Below are 23264 nucleotides of genomic sequence, written 5' to 3' on the forward strand. Positions count from 1 at the left end.
CCTGTCAACCCTTTTCCTCCACTCTTGACAGTCATTTGAAAGCTTCCAAAGTCATTTCACTCACTGACATAACTGATTCACGCGGATATGCATTTTAGTTGTACATGTTCGAATCAAGGTTTTAAATAGCAGTATCTGCATTCTCAATTAGAAAGTAGTGTAATAAGTGTAAAAAGGTTAATTGAAATGAATTATGTAACTAGCAAAAGAGTGTTTTTTAAATTGGGGATTATTTTAGCAGATTTAAAGGCATAGTTCAGCCAAAAATTTAAATTCTGTCATCGTTTACTCCCACTTAACTTGTTCCAAACCAGTTTGAATTGTTTTGTACTGTTGAACACAAAAGAAAATATGCTGAGGAATGTTAGAAAACCGGTAACCAGTGACACCTTTAGTGCGGAAAAATAAATATTATAGAAGTCAATGGTTACAGGTTTCCAACATTCTTCAGTATATTTTCTTTTGCATTCAACTGAACAAAAAAGTCCATCATGTTCAAAATTTGATATTTGACCCTCCTTTTTTTCATAAATTTTAAACTAGGTACGAAAAAACACTCAAGAGCTTTAGGACAAAAATTTCCCAATTCCATTGACAATTTAAATGAAATGTCATACAATCTTTGTTAACAGGCTTCTATTTGAAAGAGTGTAATTTTATTAAATGCTACATTTTTAATAAATGCAAAATGCACTTTTTTTTCCAGGGTCTGGAGAAAATAAATGCTTTTGAATATCCAACTATTGAGCAGTACAGGCCAAATTATTAAAATGATAAAAATTATGTACAAATATTGGTGTGAAAATCAGATTGTATCTATAATTGGGGTTTCTGCAGGTTTCAGTAAGTCAAATTTAAGATTATGAATGAAATTTTAGACTTATACAGGGCTAAACATTAATGATTATTTCTAATGGCCAATGGAATTTATGCTTGCCACAATATATATATATATATATATATATATATATATATATATATATATATATATATATATATATATATATATATATATATTAGCGACATACTTTGGTAACTTAGTTTAGGTCACAGTTCACAGTATAAACCAACCATTAACTAACTTTAACAAAGATGAAAAAACACTGTTCTAAATATATTGTTCGCGTTAATCATGTAGTAATACATTTGTAGTAATGCATTAACTAGAGTGCCATATTGTAAAGTGTTACCAACAATTTGTAATTTCAAGCATTTTTTGGTAGTTATCGAGAGGTTATTCTGGTAAAGAAAAGTGAAAGTGTAACAAAATTAAAATATACTTAGGTCACACTTTACAATAAGGTTTCATTAGTTAATGCTAGTTAAATGTATTTATTTAACAGTGATTTTTTTTCAAGAGGACAGAAAGACGTTTAAATAAGTGGATAAAGTAAAAAATAGATATATTATATTTTACACACACAGACACACACACACACCTAGATGGTTTATGTGCAATATATGCATTGATGACTGTTTTAACTGTACAGAGAAGTAATAAAAATATAACCACAAAATAATTTACAAATGAGTGGCATTTAGTTTATAGAAAGCATAGACACAATAATGACATATTTACTATTAAATAATAATGAACATTATGTATACGCCATTTATTAATCCTAGTTAAACGTTTACTAATGCATTAATAAAATCCAAATGTCATGCTTGCAAACTTTATTTTAATGAACCAACGTTAACAAAGATGACTAAACACTGTAATAATTGTTTTGTTCGCGTTAATAATCGCGTAGTAATACATTCGTAGTAATACACTAACTATAGTGCCATATTGTAAAGTGTTACCAACAGTTTATAATTTCAATGGTTAGGTGACTGTAAATGAAAGAAATTTTGGCTGACTCTGATAAAGAAAAGTGACAGCGTAAAAGAATGAATATGATAGGCCTACTTTTATTATGTATTTTTTTTTTACATTTGACATTTCTGTCCTCTATCGACCTATATATAACTTTTTTATTGACTTACAAGGGCTATGAAGGGTGCAGTTAGTGACCTCACCCTCACAGTTGATTCGGGGTGAAGCAGAAGCACGACTCTTCTTATGTAAACCCCACGACCCCTACTTTTGAGAAAATAAAGCCCGGCTTTTGATTGGCCGAGTCCGGTCACGTGGCCACCGCTGCGCTGGAGTTTTTCTACGACAGCTGGGAGCCGCGCGAGAGGAGGACAGAGCGAGCGCGAGAGGCGGCGGTGCCTGCAACGCTTCCCACAAAACTTTCTGCAGCATGGGAGACAAGAGGAGTCCGACGAGGTAAAAACAAACAGAAAGAAACTCCCACAGCCGTGGCTTCAAGAAGAGGTCGAATCAGGGCTCGCAAACAGACCATTAGACTGCGCGCGTGAATGAGAAAGACGCAACAAGAGTGGCCACCATGGCGGACTGGCTGTTTTATCAACCTAAAGTGTCAGTTCATTAAAAAAAATCGCGTCGCTCGCGCGGCCGTCCGACTGACTTTGTGAATGGATAAGATCTGATATATGTGTCGGAGACTTCAACAGTCCGTGGTGTGATTTTCTCTCTGTTTGTTTTGCTTTTTGAAGGCCAAAAAGGCAAGCGAAGCCCTCCTCTGACGACGGCTATTGGGACTGCAGCGTGTGTACATTCAAGAACACCGCCGAAGCGTTCAAATGCATGATGTGCGATGTCAGGAAGGGCACGTCAACCCGGTAAGTGATCAAACATGCATACATGTATGTACACGAGCTGCTTTTCAAATCTTGTAATATTACTGCCTGGATAGTATGTTTAGACTTGACTAGATGCCCTGAAATGCTGTCCGGATAGCCAGCTCAGTAGGTTGCCAGAGTCAGCCATTTGTCTTGTGTGTATTAATAATTACACAGTTAATACAATGTTTATAACCCCAGGAGCAAGTGTGTGCAATCAGTATCGCATTACTGAACAGCTCTGTTGGTAAAACATCCATTACGTTCAAAGCTATTTCAGGAGTCATTTAAAGTGCATTTCAGTTCATTTGTAGTTATAAACAAAGCGTTGTTTATATGTACATTAGCAAGGCATCACATGACCTCTGAGCAGATTGTTGTAATAAGCATACGTTTTTCTGCATAGTTTCAATAAATTGACCAGTTATCATTTTTTTAACTGCTTCGGTTATGTCTCTCTACTGTTTTGATCCAAGATCCTGTTTACACTTGATATGCATTTTCATTGAATTAAATCAAATCGATTCGAGTGAGACATTCCTGATTATACCTGATATATTTTTCTACTTTTTACTAAGATTTCAGATGGGTGGGTGTATGAATTTTTAATCAATATCGAGAAATAAGCTAGCACAATTATTTTTAGCATGTGAAAGGGGAAATGATTCAAAAGAAGCAGGTTTCAATGTGCCCTTAAATCAGCCAAAACTATGCTGAATGTTTCCACTTGTGATTAGATTCATATGTAACGTTATGGCACAAACTGGAGGATAAACACCTTGAACTTGGTGTTTGTATCATTATTTAATAGTTGCAAATATTTTGACATAATAATGTGGTTTCTAAATGCCAAAGTAATTTGGGAGAATGAAAAGCTGTTAATTATAATATGTAGAATTGAATGATTTTAATAGTATGATTTACAAGTATCCAAAGCCAAGTTGTCAAGTTTGAGTAGAAAATTTGAAAAGCTAATGACATTTTCAATGTGATGTATTCATGTTTACTGATGATTGATGTTCAAAAGTCTATGTACTATAAATAGGAATCTCTGCACATTGGAGTTTTGCATAATGGTGAATGATTTCCACACATAAATATAGCAACTGGTTCACGTTGGTCATGCTAATTTGGCATGTTGATGAACAGAGCAGGTTGGCCTGAGGGACTTCTCTTTGAGATGTGCATTGTGTGTGCTTTTTGCCTTGTATTAAATCAATATTGACAAAAAATGTTACTGCAACATAATTGGGCATTACACAACACACTAAATATGGAAAACTTGGTCCACTTTGTTCATTAATCTACACAAAACAGCCTCTTTATGGCCAGAAGAAAGTGTCAACGTTTTTAAAATGATAGTTATAGGCATTTGTGTGTACTTGACAATGAAAACGCCAATAGTGGACCAAAGGACTGTGTGTGTACAGGCGTACAGTGTTTTTTGATAAAGTAACGTCACCAATTACTGGCTGGCATGCATGTTACAGCTTTTTAGTAATTTTCACAGGTTCGCATGTCTTCATTTTTTTTAAAGATTTGAAGATTTGTTTGACTTTTTGCCTTTATTGTGATAGGACAGTAGCTTGATATGAAGCTAAGAGAGATAGAGATGCAAAAGAGGATGAGATCAGGGAAAGTCTTTGAACACTAAGGGTCCTTTCATACACATGGCGCAATAAGGCGCAAGACGTGTTTTGCATGATTTGCTGCTATTTTCAGACCAGCGCAACTCTAATTTTCACACTTTCATCACGTTGTCTAAATAGCAAATCCATTTCCACCACTTTGTGGACTCATGGGTGTTCCGGTCTAAAAAGGAGGTGTGTTAAGGCGCAATGTTGGCGCGTTGCTATTTTGAGAAACTGAAATAGACTGGGCCATTGACCAACTGAAAGCTGGTCTAAAGTCCAGCAGAGCACGTTAGTTGTGCACCTATGCAGGTCCAAATGGCTACACTTTGCTTAATACACAAAGGTTGTACAGCAATACACAAATATCTTTACATATTAAAAAAAAAAAAAAAAAATCAAACAATTTAAATGTTATTATTTTCTACATTAATATAAAAACCACTACCTAAAATGCCTTTATGTCGGGGGGCTTTTTTCAGTTTATTCATGACAATTTGCATTTGTATAATGTTGTTATTATTATTATTATTAGTATTATTTATTATATGCATATTTATATTTGTTTTAATAAAAACAAGCTTAGATTTGTCCAGCTATGAGGATTTGGTGACGTATGCATCACCATATGGGGCATAAGAATAGGACATGTGTTTGGATATAACTCAGTCTTTTGACCACACTTCCTTATTATTGTTCATTTATTCGTTTGCTGGAAATGAGATCTGAATTTAGAATTATGTAGGCTAGTGAATGTCTTTAGTGGAGTGCGTACAACACCGTTTCCCTACTCCACGAAAGTAAAGGAGTAAAGTGAAGAGTAAAAGTAAAGTAAAGAGAAAGTAAAGACGCCGAATGGTGGAGGCTCATTCTTTATGCTCGCTGCAGATGGTCTGTTTAACTGTTTTCTCGCTAATATAAATATAAAATAGGAAAAGTGGATTTGGACTCGCCCTTCATGCTTTTACACCACGCGCTTTACACTTTGCGTTTAGATTGTTACTTGGAGCCCTAAATGTCGCTATAGTGCTCACAAAGCTATTTGTGCCGACAAACCGGGATCTTTTTTTTCCAAGCTTAGGTTACAATCAATAATATTCTTAAAAATTAAACGGAAATCCATTACGTTTTTTGATGCATTTTTGTTACATAATCTTACTCTTGTTGCAGTCATTTTATTGGAGAAATCTAGAGTTCGACGACAAAAAAAATTGTTGTTTTTTTATTCATAACCGCAGACGAAAGGTATATTTATATTACTGTGCTTGTATGGGTCTTCTAGATAGCATCTATCCTGTCCCATGGCAGCGATCCAGGAGAGAGCGTTAATGACCTCATCAGAGAAGACATTTAATGGGCTCGTATTTTCTCACCTTCATCTCATCAGTCATAAAAACCCTGTTTCGGAACAGTCAGCGACTGAGTCGGCAGTCAGTTATTTCCCTTATGTCATTAAGATGAGATCAGGTCAGGAAGTAAAACATTCCTCATCTGCGTTTCGGAACATAAATGCACGCTCACTAAAAGCAGATGATGATGATGATGACAGACCTCGGCGCTCAACAACAGCACCAGATAATGATCATCTTTCTTTAGGGAGACTGTTTATAAAAGCTCAAGTCTTTTTCAAGTTTCATATCTCATTACCACGGCTGAATTAAAGTATTACAGCAGCTATTTGATGCTTACAAATGTTCATTTTCACTGCAAAAGTGCGTGTGGGAAGGCGGAGGGCTTTTATGTGGGGGTGGGGTGCTGTCACTCGTCCAGGCCACCGCAGCAGCTGGCGTCCAGACGGCTTGAACTCATTTGCATTCAACGGCTTAATCAAGAATTCTGTCATCAGAGGAGGCATCATCACATCAGGATACACACACACACGGACAGACACTCGTATCCATAAATAAACCCATGATTGCACATCTGCCCTGTGATAATGCCTCAGAGACAACCACAAATGATGGGTTTTAATGATGATGTCCGCTTGATTGCACGATACTCGCAGCTCATTCATTTATGATGAGAGGAGAGCTTCTTGACTCTTGTCACTTTTTTTTCTAATGGTGCTTTTTTTGTTTGGCAAACAGTGCAGAACTGCTACAGCAATGCATGGGTGCTGATTGCCGTTTTCAGCTTCATCCTCTTCCACAGAAAGAGTCAAGTGTGAATGACAACAGGGTGTTTGCTTAGATGGCGGTCGTGTGCAGCGGATGGCAGATGAATGTTTTATACAGCTACGGTTTAGCTGGAGGACAACTGATGCATGGTGGATGATACTTATGAATTCAGCATTGCTATTTTCTTTTGTGAGTTATTAAAATGTCTGATTTGAGTTTGTTTTATTTCTAATTGTTTTGAGTCATGTACAGTTTCATTACTTTGCAAACATATAGGGGGAAAAAGCAAATAAATAATCTTTTTTTGTTTAAAAACATATTTATATGATATTTTTGCCCCGTTGACTTCCATAAGGACAAAAAAAAATCTCTTTTTTGCACTTCACATAGGCCTGCCCAATATATAGTTTCAGCATCGATATCGCAATGCGTGTATCCGCAATAACCACATCACAGGATCTGCAATGTGGAGTAAGAATTATAGATAACCAGGAGCCACAGTTAAAATATAGATAGATGCATAGATCTCGATCTAATGTATAGACTATCCTAATAATTTAATTAATATCCATGTTTTATACTGTACAATGAGCTATTAAAATGACTGGTTTTAGTTTGTTTCATTTCTAATTATTTTAAGTGTTGAACGGTTTCATTATTCTGCGAATTTATACAGTAAAAAAATAAATAAATAAATAAAATTTTTGCCTCATTGACTTCCAATGACAGAAAAATGTTTGTTTTTTTGCACTTCACATAGGGTTACACAATATATAGTTTCAGCATCGTTATCAGTGTGTGCATCCACAATAACCACATCGCAGGATCTGCAATGTGGAGTAAGAATTATAGCCACAGTTAAAAAAACATATCATTTGTGGAGTCATTGCGAAGTGTAACCATAAAGTTACCAAAAAAGTTTATTAATATTTGCATGCTCTACTGTACTTATCAATGCTTGTAATCGGTCTATTATATTTCATACAGATACACTGCCCTACAAAAATCATCCATTAATCCACACTAAAGAATGAATCCACATCCACACTTAAACATCGAATACTTTCCAAATAGATCTATTCATTTAATAGTAAAATTATACTTCACATTGCAATATGTATCGCAAAACAATAAAATATTGCAATGTCAGTTTTTCACAGTATGAGGGTGAACAAAAAATGGCTACTTTTATCTTGGGCTGCATTTCACCTTTGCGAGCTTTAAGTGAATGGGTTTTTAATGCTGCTTCAACACTGGCTATATTTGCTCCTGTTCGTAGAGTGATTTGTTTCTTTAGTTGTTACCTTTCGCTGACAGACTGACAGTTAATTGATGAAGCTCTGCTGTAGCTTCTTTCAGGTTGTTCCCCTGTTGACCTCCCGAACCCGCGAGCAATCCTCTAATTTCAGTGTACCGACACTTTTTGCCCCTCAGCAAAAGCATTCGCTCTGCAGGAGAGAGTATTATACCATTCAATTACCACAAACAGAGAGAACGTCCCCTCTGGACCAAGCCATTTTTGTTTCTCACGCAAGACTTCGCACAATGACATACTTGAGAAAAGAAAAGCTATATTATGCTTTGTTTTTATGTTGAAGCTCTATTTGACTTCACTCTAATGCATGTATGTGCTGTCACAACAACCCAAGTGCAGGCGATTATAATTGGTTGACATTACCTGTGTGTTCTATAGGGGTATCGCTGACAGAACTGGATTCATGACAAATGGAGGATTTAGATGGCGGATGATTACTGGGCCAAGCATAAATCTAACCTTCATATTTTCACTCAGAGTGACGTTTTTATGTTTATCGATGCGAGAAAAGATGCACTAGAATTGTGCAAAATTGTTCAAATCATTCTGGGAGCCAACAATGCGCATTTTTATAAACAAATATTATCATTAGTATTATATATTATTAATATTATAATGACATATATTTAACATTATTAATTAGTTAATCTTTTTTTAATAATTATTTTTAGGGGGTTTCACTTTTATTGGGAAAGGATAGTGGAGATTTTTACAGACAGGAAAGTGTGAGGAGCAGAGATAGAGTAAGGATCCGCGAAGGATCACGAGCTGGGAATTGAACTCTGGTCACCTCGGTGCTATGTGTCGATGCGCTAACCACTAGGCTATTGGTGCCGACAAATTAGTAATCTTTAACATAATTTTACTCTGTTAAACACACATCACACACACATGCGTGTTTAATGTAAATATTTATTTTGTATTATATGGTATTTAAATGTGTATATAACCATTTATAAATATTCTATATAAAAACAAAATTGGTTTTAGTATGTATATTATTCTAATTGAATTATACAATGTTTTGTTATTGTATAACATTATTGTTATTATTATTATTATTAATAGAATGTTTTAATTGTATTGTAGATATTAGTTAGTTACAAATATCCCAAATAAACATTAAAATATAGATTTTGTTTGTTTTGTGTAGAATTAGATTTAAATTATACATAAGGTGGTTTATTTATTAGAATGTTTTATTTTATTGTATTCTCTTTAATTTTATATGCATAGTAGGGTTGTCGTGATACCATTAATTCATGTCATGATACTATACCAGCTAAAGTATCATTATACCAAGTAGTATTTTGATACTGTAATTCATAACTCAAATCCATGAAATAAAGAAAAATGTCCTAAATACTATATTTTATTTGTTATAATAGGTCTACTTAAATTGAATGAATAATTCCCTTATTATTGAAAAAAGTATTTGCACGTCTCTTCACCTAAAATGTATTCATACCAACAAAAATTCATTAACATAAAGATACAAATTATACCAAATGAAATCCGTTACAATAAGATCATTTTTCGAACAAACTTAAGGCTATTGACTTTATTCTTCAATGCGGAAGTGCGCTCGTTTTTGCTATTGTTTTACAACTTCCGATTCAGTCGTCTATGGGAGTCTATGGGAGAGTCTATGGGAGAAATGACTTAGAATAATAAACGGCAGAAAACGGTCAAACTACTTGCTCTACAAACAAGCATTTGCATGATTATACAGACAAAGCAGAATCATATAATAAGAAAATGTCAGTTTTTAACCTCTAAAAATGAATGGAAGTAAATGAGACTGGAAGTCTTGAGTCAAAATGATTCAAAATTCTCATACGCGAAGAATAAGGTGAATATGAAGTGGTCAAAAATTGTTTCAATGTTTCCTGTTGCTATTTTGGGTTTTTCATCTATTGTTTATTTTTTCAGTCTTTTCAGGAAAGAATCCAAAGTAGTTCAAAATTTCATTTTGTGAGTCGCTCTTTTTAAGAGACTATCATGGCTGCTGTAGCTATTAAATCATATTGACAGGAGCAGAAATGAATGGATTTAGATTCGAACAGAAACATTTGAAAATATGCAATAGACTACCATAAAAGGTGCGAATTTTACAGTTTAGCAATCTTAGAAAGCTCCAAAGACTATTAAATAAAATGGTCTATTGTTGCACAAACATGTGAGCATTTAGTGACTTTTCCACATGCAACATTATGTATTGTAGACAGACCGTTACTACGACTGTTACTACGTTATGACAATACTACCGTTTGCAAATTACAGTGGCACCGCCAGTATTTTGGAGCCATAGTATCAAGATACTAACATAGTACTGGTAAACCCTGCAACACTAACGCATAGACCTATGTGCAATTAAGCTATTATTATTTTTATTATGTTGCAATAGGATATATGCAGAATGACTTTTAATTTTCAGTAACCCAGTTAAAGTGCTTCTGCTGAACTATATGCAGTTACAAAATCGCCACATTTAAGGCCTGTTTTCATAAAAAATAATTGATCTTCACTGCCTGATTGATACACGATATAAAGTGGGTCTTCGAATGTACAAAAAGCGCTGTATTCAATTACATTTATCTGTGCCATGTCTTTAAAATATGAACATTTATTTTACTCCAGTATTTTCAATGGAGTTTCTGCGCTAACCTGCTGATCCTGATGGCGCGTGCATGTATACAGCATTTTATCTAGTTTTACACTTATACAACTAAGTGAATGCTGAAGTCTATTTAACTGATTATATTTTAATTGCATTATAACATCGATGCTGAAAGGAACTGTTTAAAATGGACCAAAAAAAAAATAAATCACATAACTGTTCACCGGATGTTTATCGTTTACGGTAAACTGTACATATATACCAAATTTCAAATGATAAAATTTATGCCATTTAATAAATAATGCTAATTATATAATGTTTTTATTTTAACATGACAATCTGTAAATGTTATTGAATAAATTATTTAATGCATGTGTATAGCATCAGTTAAAGAGGACTAGTGGACTTGCAGAAGAGTCTAGCAGCATGTGAAATTTTCTCTAATTGCCTATGTGCAGAAACCCAAAGTGCTGCACAGCGAGTTCTCATCTCTTTGCCCAAAAAGGCGAAACTAATGCAGTCTTGCAGAAGCCTTCCCAGCATGCCTCTGCCAAATAAACCAAAAGCCACTGAAAACATCCACGTTATTTAGTAATTACTAGAGCCTGCTATCATTTATTAGCTACATTTTGCAAAGGCGCATGCCCACACCATCTCAAACGGGTTGACCTCATTTTGATTCAGACAGTTATGGGCCTTTGATGAAAAGAGGAGAAAACTGGATACTGAAGCAGTGTGGGATTTTGCAAAGCAGCTAAAAGGAAATGCAAGCGCTCGGAAAGAGGGACGTGTGGTGTGGAGAGGTGGGACGGTGGGAGGCAGAGGGCCATCTGTCAAACAGGGGGCTTGGCAGTGGAGCGAAGGAAGGAGAGCAGTATGGAGACTGCATGTTCACACAGTGTAGCGCATTAATCATGGCGTCCCTTCCCATCACTCAAGCCCATGAGTACACATGCCTCCCCGGTACAGTCATTACGCCATTACACAAACATGCAGATATGAACACATCCGAGGGATTCTTGGCTTAGTGGAAAGAACGCAGCTTTTGTGTCTGGAGTTTACAAACTATTATGTGCACTTCAGTAAGTCAAGACTGCTTTGTAGACACATTTGGTTATTGTGTTTGATGCAGTAGCTGACATTGATGCTACTATGAATAAATATTCAAAGTAATGGGTTTACTTGACTGATTATAGAAATATAATTATAGATTGGCAAAAAAATATGGGATGAAAGGCCAGGTTATATTGTGAAAGACTTTATTTATTTATTATTATTATTTTTTAATAGAAATACACTAAATCAGAGGTCTTTTAACTCTGCTCCTGGGCACACACTATCCATTATTAATTTAAAGCTGTTGATAAGTATATATATTAAATAATTTTATATATTATAACGTAGGGCTACACAATATATAATTTCAGCATTGATATCGCAATGTGATCATTCCTAATAGTCGAATCGCGAGTATATGCAATGTCGAGTCTGGGTTATAATTTACGATTTTGCAAGTGTTTTTTTGAGGCCTATGACTGTGTGAGGGTTTTAAAAGCATTCAGGCATAAGAAATTGTTCGTTTGTAACTTTGACTAATTAATAACAAATAATTTTATTTAGTTGTTTAATTTGATTATTCAATTACTATATACCTGAATACAAATCGACTCCTTTGAAAACAATAAAACACTGTTTATTTAATTTGTATCTTTTTCTTTATCGAATTTCTCTATGCTTGTAGATTGTTTCTTATATTTTATGCATATGCACTCTCCTACTGAATTACCCCAATTAATCCTATCGCAATATATATATATATATAGCAGAATAACAAAATATTGCAATGTTAGATTTTTCCAATATCATGCAGCCCTATTGAAATGTATTATATATTTGAAGCAGGCCATAATTAACACCTTAAGCAGCTAATCAAAACGTTCAGGATCGCTAAATTACACAAGCAGTCTTGCCAAACCTAATTGGACAAAATATTTGCAGGACAGTGGGTCTTTAAAGACCTCTGCACTATGTTGATGTCATATTTGTTATTGCAGATCTATTATTTATATTTTGAATATTTAAATATAGGGAGATAGATCTAGATCTAATGTATAAGCTATCCTAATAATAGAATGAACATCCATGTTTTATACTGTACATCGAGTTATTAAAATGACTGATTTTATAATATTTTGTGTGGAGTAGGGCTGCACGATATTGGAAAGATTTGACATTGCTGTATTTTTTTTTCTCTGCGATATATATAATTTAATATATTGAGATATAAATTCACCAGATGACTTAACTCTTTTTTGCAAGGACTTTAGATTAATTAGGATGATTTTATAGGGGAGTGAAATATAAATATATTTTATGTAATTTATTACATAAAATTTTATATATATATATATATATATATATATATATATATATATATATATATATATATATATATATACACATACACAAAATACAGTCATAAATAAACACAATGAAGCAAATATTAATGTGAAACAAACAGATTTATGGTTTTCTGCAGAGAGTCTAACAATATTCGGTTACAAAAACGGAATAATCAAATATAAATTAACAATGCATATAAATTGTTCAATAAAATTAAATTCCTTTAGCTCTATTAAAATGCTTAACTTTTACTTAATGATTAACTTTTACTCTATTATGCTTAAATTGTTCAGAGTCTCCACAAATCTCGTGTTTTGACCTGTAGTTCCCGGTCATCTATAAATCGATGTGACTATTGCAGACAAACATTGCGATATTAATGCTCAAATCATATATTGTGCAGCCCTAGTGTGGAGTACATTTTCATTTGTTCGCTAATTTATAGGAAAAATAAGCCAATAAATACAATGAGTAATTATTAATACAACTATTTGCAGGATAAACCTAATATTGTTAACTTACTTTATCAAGAATGCCTTACTTTATCAAGACTCCATTGCACCATTAAATGATTTATTCTGTAAGTTCCTATATCATAAAGTGGATAATATACATTCAGTGAGTCATTATTACCAAAATAACCCAATATTAACTGGTTTACTTTGCATTTATGCATTATAATAGCCCATGAATGCCAATTAATAGCTCTGTCTTTTTCTTTTTAGCTCTATTAGGTCATTATCTTATGTATTCAATAAGTAGCCATATAATAAACTGGATGGTAGACAATCCATTTTTGCCAAGTAAACCCAGAGTATTAGTCTTACATTAATCTCTTTCAAAAGCACAAGGCGGCCAGCAAATAGCTCCGATTATACAAAGCGTAGTTGCAACACATATGCGTGAGACTGAGAGTGACTAATGACTGAGTAATTTCATGACCAAACATTCAGAACAAGCAGGATCAGCAACGTTGATGCCGATTTACTCAGTCTGAGATGGAGGAAATGCATCTCAAAGAAAATGATCGATTGCTTTACTCTGAAAAGCGCGGAGTGTGAAAGGTGTTAAGAGGCCACAGCAAGCAGCCAGGTCTTGACATGCAGCACAGAGCGAGGAAGGCAGACAGCTAACAACAACAACAACTAATAATGGCCGTTTTAACTTGCCTTGGGCTCGGGATCAATGCTAATGACCGCTTCTTGGCTGCTGCGCTGTAAGGCTCTAGATGTCCTAATTTCACAATGTGTAACTTCATTAGCTATTCCCAAAGCACCCGGGGGTTATGGATGAAAGCGTAAACATTGCACCAGTGCACAGATACAGAGAAGCTGTTTTTTTAATTCGCTCCGTGTGCGTGTTGGTAAAGCTGACCGCCTTAATTCTGCTTGGTTGTAGACTGTTTTTGGTGTAACAGCTGCTGTTCTTGTCATTAGAGCAATGGTCACGGTACATCTCTTTTGCTCTAAACGCTGCACTATTGATGGGATTTGACCCTTAGATCAGTATGTTTAGATGAGCTCTTAAGCCTTGATATAATCTGTAATTACTGCAGCTGTCAGGTCGTTAATTAGGGGTGCAGCAACCGATGTGTTGAAATGATAAAAGCGGTACAGTATCTGACTTACAAGCATTCGCAGGGCTGTTTGGGCAGCTGCTGATTGGGCATCTGCATATTGTATCTTTAGATTTTATCTTTATTTTATACAGAGAAACACAATATTAAATGATATGATGTGTCTTTTCTCACTTTATTTGGTGTAATTTAGTTGTTAGTCGGTTCTTATTCTTCAATGTAGTGTTTGTATTTTTGGACTGCCAAAGACATTGTGTTAAGTAGTATTGTTTTAAATTGATACTACATTTTAAATATATAAAGGTGCTGTATGTACGTTTTTGACTCTTTTAAAGCATAAAAATACCATAATATGTTTGCAGATATTTAAACAACGCTGAAAAACAATGCTGAAGTCAGATATTCTGCTTTGAAAATGGGCGTTCTGTGCCGGACCACTGCCTTGTTTTGGGTTTTTTTAACCTGCCCAATGCCAGCTGACCCAATTATAATACAGTACTCCGGGTTGCCTTGTTGGAAAACCACATATTTCATTTATTCAGTCAGAAAGACTCTCTAAGCATGCGTCCGTGACAGAAATGCGACCTTCGGTGGAAAGTAGCAGATTTCGAAATGAGACTCAGATTCAGAATTCCACATGATGTTATTAATTGGTAAATAATGCAAATATATTTTGAGCGTAAACATTAGGCGAGCAGGTTATATTGTAACTGCGTGTCCCAACAACACGCTACCTGACACAATTTGCAGTGATGAGCAATTTGGTTGTTTGGACCAGTCAAAACACATTTAGAAGCACAAAATATGCACTCACTCACGAAATGCTAGGGTTTATTATCTAATTAATACATATTAAACCTCTTTAATGTTATTAAATGTAGGTGCTGAATCACTGATATGTGTTGGTTTGCATTATTTCACAATTCTAAAGTTCAGTTTCAAATGGTTTATTTTTTTTTCAAGACCTGAGGTGAACTCTGATACTGCTTTTAGTAAATGGCAATAAATGTCATGTAAAATGGCTTTAAAACTCACATTGTTAGCATTTAACGCTGAATAAAGCACATGAGGTGTGATCGTTTTATCCTGTTGTTCATTTGTGAGAAATAGAAGCCGTTTCTAATATATCAATCTGAGGTGTTGGTTAGGACAAAACTTTTTAATATGGAAAATATTCCTTCTATCGTGTGCTGTTGCTTTTATTTAGAACACGATTTAAATCAGCATTTAGGCTCTATAATCTCGCTGTTAGTCGTCAATCTGGCAACCTGCGTTTGCATTTGTTTTGATCCAGGAATGCAGTACCTAGTAGATTTTCCAGCACAGCCTATTGTTATTGTTGCCTGTAAGCGTTTGAGTTTTATAGCATTTGAAGCATTTTATAGTGTTATAAGTGTTTGATTTATATCATATAGTATAAACTATATGCTGAACGATATTAGAAAAATCTAACATTGCAATATTTTTTTTATTTTCGATTTTATATATTGTGTTATGAATAAAAATTCACCAGACGACTAAGGGGACAATCACATCGAATGCATTTTTTGCATTGAGAGGCGTCTTTTTTTAATGATTTACTAATGGCCACGAGTGCTTTGCGTGCTGCTTATACGCCCTGAGTAGCTCGCATTTTATCCACCTGCTGCGCTTCACATTTTTCCCCTTGCGCGCCGTGCACTCGCAGTTGAAAAAGTCAACTCTGAGCGAAAAAAGCGCTACATCACTCGTGGATCCAATCAAATGAAAGCAGAGGCAGATTTCTGTTGAGGTGCCTGCAGTGTTTGTGTTGTCAAGACTAGAACTGAGACTTTTGAAGAGTGAGGAGAGACTATATTAATATCAACAGCAACACTCTCCCACAATACCCAGCTGATCCAGTCTTTGCCTACTAGCGACATTAAAAAGCAAACAACGCTGCTTTTTTTCTTGTTTTTTTGACAACAAAAAAGGCAGTGCGGTGCACCCTGCGTTTTTGGAATGTGAAAGTTCGTTTGGTGTGATCGGCCTATTAATATCTCTATTTGGAAATCATTTATAAATGTTACATTTATTGGCCTGATAAATCATTGGCTAAGTGCATTGTTGTCAGGTTGTACAGCCTACAGATGCATTTATTATAGAATTAATTTCACGTTTAAACACAACCACATTTAGACACGGAAAGCTATAAATTAGAGGACATTAGATCATACTAGGGAGGTAAATTATTGGCCTGCTGTATGAAGGAAAACCAATGAGTAAAACTGTGGCCGTTTCTCGACTGTTGAGAAAACACATTCTTCTCAGATTACTCTGTGTAGGCAGGATTTCTCAACTGGCTTTAACACTTTCCTGTTTTAACTTGCTTTTCCCACAGAGTCCTTTTCACCAGGCCCTAGTGAAAATTTCTTATTTGAAATCTCTCACTTTCTCGCCTCTCAGTCTTACCTTGTTTTTTTCTTTAAATCTACAGGAAACCTCGTCCTGTTTCCCAGCTGGTAGCCCAGCAAGTCACACAGCAGTTTGCTTCAGCCACTCTGCCCAAGAAAGAGAAAAAGGAGAAGACGGAGAAGGATAAGAATGAGAGAGAACCCACACTGAAAAAGAACAACCACAAGAAAATGAGGTGAAACTGCAATGCACTGCCTGTCCCCAAACAAATTAAGTGGCGGTGGTTTCCGTGCTTTACATAGCAGGTGCCTCACCCTGCGGAAAGTGTGTAATGGATTGTTAGTCTCTATTTGGAAATTGTTTTAATATAAATGATATTTTCTCCACTGCAATGCACCAGGAATTATAGAGCACATTTCCCTCCCCTTTTAGTGGCCAAGATTTGATTAATATTTGTAACAAATAATAAATGCAGTGTTGAAATTACACACACATCCTAATGAGGACCAGTGATTGAAGTGTATGCTCCTCTGAAGGATTGTAAATGCAAATGCACAACCCCTAAAACGTTGGGACTAAACAACATATGTTTTTCAAGGGAATGCATGCGTGTTATTCAGCAAGAATGTGATGGTAAAGGCATTTACAATGTTACAAATTCATTTAAACAAAATCTGAAGCAAATTTGTACTTTGCACCTTTCATAAAGGATTCACTGCCAATTTTATAGACAGCTGCATGGCTCAATTTTACACTTAAATATAATATAAATCACGTCATTTTGAGCACTTTATGCAATACATATTGCTCTAAAGCAGAAATCTGCAGGAAAATATGTTGTAAAATTCTTAAATTGTTTACAATCTACAGACAACAATACATATTTCAATTAAGCCTATCACAATTATTGACTTATCGCACAACACATGGACATGACGTCAATCATTTTTGGTGATGCAATATATATCGCCCATACATAAACTATTCTAGCAACATTTTAGCTGATTGTGCAACATCTCTATCTCTATTGGAGGTGTCCGTATGGTTAAAAAACACTAAAGTATTTACTATAAATTACTTTAGTATATTTTCATGTGGGTGTCTGACAACTGAAAATAAATTTGGTAACAGATATCGCAGAATCTGTTATTTTTTACTTTGAACTTTTTTTGTTAACATTTAATATTTTTTTATTTAGGATATGCGTTTTCACATTTTGATTCCAATGCCTAATTATTAAACCGTTACAATGCCTACAATTAGATTAAATACTCTTCAGAATAAAATATTTTGTGTTTTTGGAAGTCTAATTGCATTGTGATGATATTATATTGTTATTCTGGCATTATATAATGAGCTTAAAATGACAATAATATTGTTTATCGCAATATAATTTGGTGCAATATGTTGTACAACAATTGTGCGATGTAGGTTGAGCCTAGGATCTAGGAAGAACAATGGGGTTTTCCTCCAGGCTGTGGTACACTAGACCTGCTCTAAACCCTCACCAGGGTGCTAGAGGGTTCATGGGAGTATGCCCAACCAGTCCACATGTGTTTTGTGGATTTGGAGAAGGCATTCGACCGTGTCCCTTGTGGCATTCTGTGGAGGGTGCACTGGGAGTATGGGGTCAGAGGTGCTCTGTTAAGGGCCGTCTCGTCCCTGTATGAACAGAGTAGGTGTCTGGTTCGCATTGCCGGCAATAAGTCAGACTTGTTTCCAGTGCATGTTGGACTCCAGCAGGACTGCCCTTTGTCACCAATTCTGTTCGTCATTTTTATGGACAGAACTTCAAAGCGCAGCCTTGGGCTGGAGGGGGTCTGGTTCGGGGACCACAAGATCTCATCTCTGTTATTCGCAGACGATGTTGTTCTGTTGGCTTCATCGAACAAGGAACTTCAGCATGCACTGGGGCAGTTTGCTGCCGAGTATGACGCGGCTGGGATAAAAATCAGCACCTCCAAGTCCAAGGCCATGGTGCTCCACCGGGAAAAAAAGGTGGTTTGCCATTTCCAGGTTGGAGGAAAGTCCTTACCCTAGGTGGAGGAGTTCAAGTGTCTTGGGGTTTTGTTCACGAGTGAGGAATGGATAGAATATGAGATTAACAGGCGGATCGGTGCAGTGGCAGCACCGTTGTGGTAAAGAAGGAACTGAGCCAAAAGACAAAGCTCTTGATTTGCCCGTCAATCTACGTTCCTACTCTAACCTATGGTCATGAGCTTTGGGTCATGACCAAAAGGACAAAATCGCAGATACAAGCGGCAGAAATAAGTTTTCTTTGCAGGGTGACAGGGCGCACCCTTATAGATAGGGTGAGGAGAGAGAGAAGTCAGCTGAGGTGGTTTGGGCATCTGTTTTGGATGCCTCCTGGACACCTACTTAGGGAGGTGTTCCAGGCTTGTCCCACCAGGAGGAGGCCCCTGGGAAGACCCAGGACACGCTGGAGAGACTATGTCTCTCAACTGGCCTGGGAACGCCTTGGGATCCCTCCGGAGGAGCTGGAGGAAGTGTCTGGGGAGAGGGAAGTCTGGGGTTCTCTACTTAGACTGCTGGCCCCGGAAAAGCAGTAGAAAATGAATGAATATCACACAACAGTTGAAACAGTTCAATTTATTTAATGTTAAGCGGCCTAATTTAGTTATTGCATGCGTCATATTTGATGCACAAGTAGCTTATGTAGATAAAAATAGAACAAGAGTGGCTTCCTAAGATGCAGCAAGTTCCATTTTAACCCATGATAATATGCATCAACTGGCCGGAAAACAGAGATTTTTTAGAAAACATGGAATTCCAGTTTTCATACAAGTTGAATGTGCGGCATTGGATAGAAGCATCGTCTTCCAAGGCTTATCAACTATTAAAGCAATCCAGCAGATCTATATTAGCAGATCTAGAGAAGACTGCAGTGTTTTGTTTTAGCTTAAGTCAAGACTACCAAGTTTGATCAATTTGCCCTCTATCCTGCAGGCCCAGGTTAAAAAATGTGGACCGAAGCAGTGCACAGCATCTGGAGGTGACGGTGGGAGATCTGACAGTTATCATAACAGACTATAAGGAGAAAACAAAGCCCTCGTCCAGTTCATCCTCCAGCGCAACATCTGCAGATCACCACAGCCAGAGTGGGTCCAACTCAGACAACACAGAGAAGGGCATTTCCAGATCCTCGTCCCCTCGAGGAGAAGCTTCCTCACTCAATGGGGAATCTCACTAGAAAACCGTGGATTACTTCCAAAAATATATCCATTTTAAAAATCAACAGGACCACGCTTATGTATGCCAAGACTTACAGACTTAACCCAGCAATATAAGCCATCTCTCACTACTACCACAGTTATAGGATCTGGAGACATAGGATTTGACTCGTCCTCGTTTGTTACAACACCCAGTAGGTCAGCTTGAGATGAGCTGTAGACTTTGTAAGCAATTTTGATGATTGAATTCGATGACATTTTTGGCAATTTTATTAACATCGTAGTATTATGAATCGAATAAGTGTTGTCTGTTTGGATTCGGACATCATCAACAGTCATTCTTGTTTGTTTTTACTGCCGTGACTAAACTATTTCTTCAAACAACAATCTGTAATTGCTTCAACAGCACCTGAGGCTTACAAAACATGTTGATTCAACTGGAACGCTGTCAAAAATGTATTTGCTTTTACATGAATGAAATGTCAGTTGCGGTTAATATACTTTAAATGCATTACAGGGTGGGCATCAAAAGGGTTATTTTAACCCAAAATGAACGTTTTATACTTTCAAATCCATAAGACTTTTGTTGATCTTTAAAACAGAAATGAAGAAATTTTGAATAATTCTGTAAGATTTCTTTTCATTCAAAGTCTGTTCATCTAAAACTCTGATGCTACCATCATAAAGAGATCAAATTTATATGATGAACGGATTTAATTTGTGCTTTTATTTACAAACTTTGAACGGAGGGATTGACATCTTTCATATTTTATTAAGAAAATCTTCTTTCGTTCCAAAGATGAGCAAATGTGTTATGAATATTTGTTTTGGGGCCATCCATGAGTAACTGTGAACGAAACGGGATTTCCTTTCTTTTTTTTTATTTTGTTGTTGCACCTGCTGGTACTTTGTACGGTTTTAAGAGAAAATCTTGAAATTGTTTGTTCATTTGTTCTCCTTCATGCCTTTTTTTAAAACATTTGTCATGGTAGATTGCATCACTTGTTCGGCTAGTTGTTCTTCCAGCTGTTTTATTTTAGATTGTCTCTATAATTCTGTTAAATTCCACATGAAACAAGGTTTATGACTAAAAAAGATGGAAGAAATGTATTTGTAATGATGATGATTCATCCCTTCCTTTATGATGGTAATGGTGGTATATAAATATATTGCAGTATAGGAAATATCTCTTAATAAAATTTAAGATTTAGACTCCTGTCCTCACCCAAACTATTTTATTTCAGAGCCAACAAAGAACATGATGAATAATTCACCACAAAATATTACATTTACTAACTATTTACCTAAAAGTGTATAAGTTTCTTGTTCAGTTGAGCAAAAAAAAAAAAGCAATTTTAAAGAATGTTGTTGGTTATCAGATTTTAACTACTGAAAATTACTACTGAAATTAACTACTGACTTCCATAATAGGGGGAAAATAACTGTCATCAACTAATGGTTACCAACCTTCTTCAAAATATTTTCTTTTGTGTTTAAGAGAACAAAGAAATGTATACATAGTGGAACCAGATGGAGAATGAGTAAACAAAGCAATTGCCTTTTTTTGGGTGAACCGTCTCTTTAAGGTGATGGAATATGTGTGGTTAAATGGGTCGGTTCAGTTTTGTGTGGAAATGCATATGAATCACACAAGGGTGATAATCACAGTGAGCCATCAAAGTTTTGTGGTTTTACGTCACAACCACAGGATATGATGCAATGGCATACTGTTTCAAAGGAGACAAAAAAAAAAAGAGAAAGAGCGAGAGAGTATTGTTTCTTACTTGACAACTAGCAACAGTGTCTTAAATTAAGCTCTAAATTGGCATAGCCTTATACAGCAGTAAACAGGTATTATTAATCTTCATTCTATATTAATTCATGTTTAATCTAATTGAAATGCAAAGCTGAAAGTTTTACTGATAGACAAGACCACAAAGACCAGTTCCTCTATTCTCCTTTTGGGTTCCAATCAAATAGCATATAGAAGGTAAATCACATCATAATGAACTACGTCAAGACACGGGTGACTTATAATTGCAGCAAACTCTTTGGAAGCATTAAAAGTGTCTAAGAAGATGTCCAAAATCTTTACACCCATTGACCCAGATACTGTTTCGATGCATGTCACTGATGAGAAGATGATGGATGTTTACTGTATGATGACTGAAATGGCCTTAAAACACCCAGCAGACACAAGATGTTAACATGACGTTAGATTGACGTTGTGCCCCATAGTCGTGGGGATGTTGAATTTTGATTCTAAAAGAAAATCGGTTGACATCAGAACCTCACATCAGGCCAACATCAATGTTCAATGATCAACCATATATCAACGTCTAATGTTACAGCTTGATGTTGTGTGGACGTTACCAATATGACGTCTATCAGATGTTGGATTTTAATTGCCGTACCTGACGAATAAATGTCAGTAATTGACGTCAATATGACGTTGGTTTAAGATGTTCGCTTAACGTTGGATTTTGGTAACTTTCTAACACAACCTAAAATCAACGTCATTTGACATCGTTATTGGACGTCAAAATAACATTGTCCTGCTGACTACTTGAATTTTGGTCACCTGACATCACAACCTAAATTTAAACTAATATTAACGTCTTATGACGTTGTGTGCCAGCTGGGTAATAACTAAAGGCACTACAGAATGTTACGTTTACACACATCCACAATATACATATAAATGCATCAGCTTTTTACAGCGTAATGCTCACTACTCTGGAGTACTTTTGAAAGGTCTACTTTTTACTCATACTTTGAGTATATTTACAGCAGATACTTTCACTCTACTTGCACTACATTTTTGGGCAAGTGATGATACTTTAAAGTATGATTTTTCAGTACTCTTTCCAACGCTACTTAATATATTACTAGTAGATAGATAACTAAAAATGACTGTACTGTAATTACTGTACACCTAATGGTTAATAATACAAGTCCAAATGCAAGCTGTAATATGAAAGCATACGAGTTGCAGTGTTAATTTTGAAATGTAGCATGCAAAATGGCAATTCGCTTTTGTATTTTAGTTTACATTCACCATGACGTGCAGACTTGTCACATGTTTAAGAAACAAAGGAAATGTCATATGCAAAACGCCAATGCAATATGAAAAGCAATGTATTTTCAATTTGCATTTTGCAAGACGTGTGCAAAGTTTGGTGCAACATGAAAATGAAATTCTGTAATTTTCAATAGCCATTTGCAAACATAATTTCAATATGTAAATTACATTCTAGTTTAAGTATGTAAATTAAATAAAAAAATTTAATTTAACATTTAAGCATATCTTTTCGCTACAGTTTCTGCTTGCACATTTTACACACGTC

At 35.6% G+C, this 23264-nt stretch overlaps 2 protein-coding genes across 4 annotated transcripts in view; one reads left to right on the forward strand and one right to left on the reverse strand.

Moving 5' to 3' along the window:
• Window positions 1–23264, reverse strand: part of pphln1 (periphilin 1) — a 61646-nt gene that overhangs the window by 36900 nt on the left and 1482 nt on the right. For 2 of the 3 annotated variants that reach the window (XM_056455796.1, XM_056455798.1), the window contains exon 2: window positions 16784–16872. The exons of the other annotated variant lie outside the window; for it this stretch is intronic. The gene's annotated coding sequence lies outside the window, so the exon portion shown is untranslated. The remainder of the gene's footprint in view (window positions 1–16783; window positions 16873–23264) is intronic. 3 annotated transcript variants of the gene reach the window in all.
• Window positions 2163–21130, forward strand: yaf2 (YY1 associated factor 2). The gene is made up of 4 exons (XM_056455804.1): window positions 2163–2275; window positions 2566–2691; window positions 16809–16961; window positions 19694–21130. Exons 1-4 carry the CDS (start codon window positions 2250–2252, stop codon window positions 19935–19937), a joined length of 549 nt encoding a protein of 182 aa, XP_056311779.1. The 5' UTR covers window positions 2163–2249; the 3' UTR covers window positions 19938–21130.

Source organism: Danio aesculapii, chromosome 4 (assembly GCF_903798145.1).
Source record: "Danio aesculapii chromosome 4, fDanAes4.1, whole genome shotgun sequence".
Lineage (NCBI taxonomy): Eukaryota > Metazoa > Chordata > Actinopteri > Cypriniformes > Danionidae > Danio > Danio aesculapii.

Coding starts and splice junctions, on each gene's coding strand:
- yaf2 (XM_056455804.1), top strand. CDS start 2,250: ATGGGAGACAAGAGGAGTCCGACGAG. Junction 2,276..2,565: donor GACAAGAGGAGTCCGACGAG/GTAAAAACAAAC, acceptor TGCTTTTTGAAG/GCCAAAAAGGCAAGCGAAGC. Junction 16,962..19,693: donor AACAACCACAAGAAAATGAG/GTGAAACTGCAA, acceptor TCTATCCTGCAG/GCCCAGGTTAAAAAATGTGG.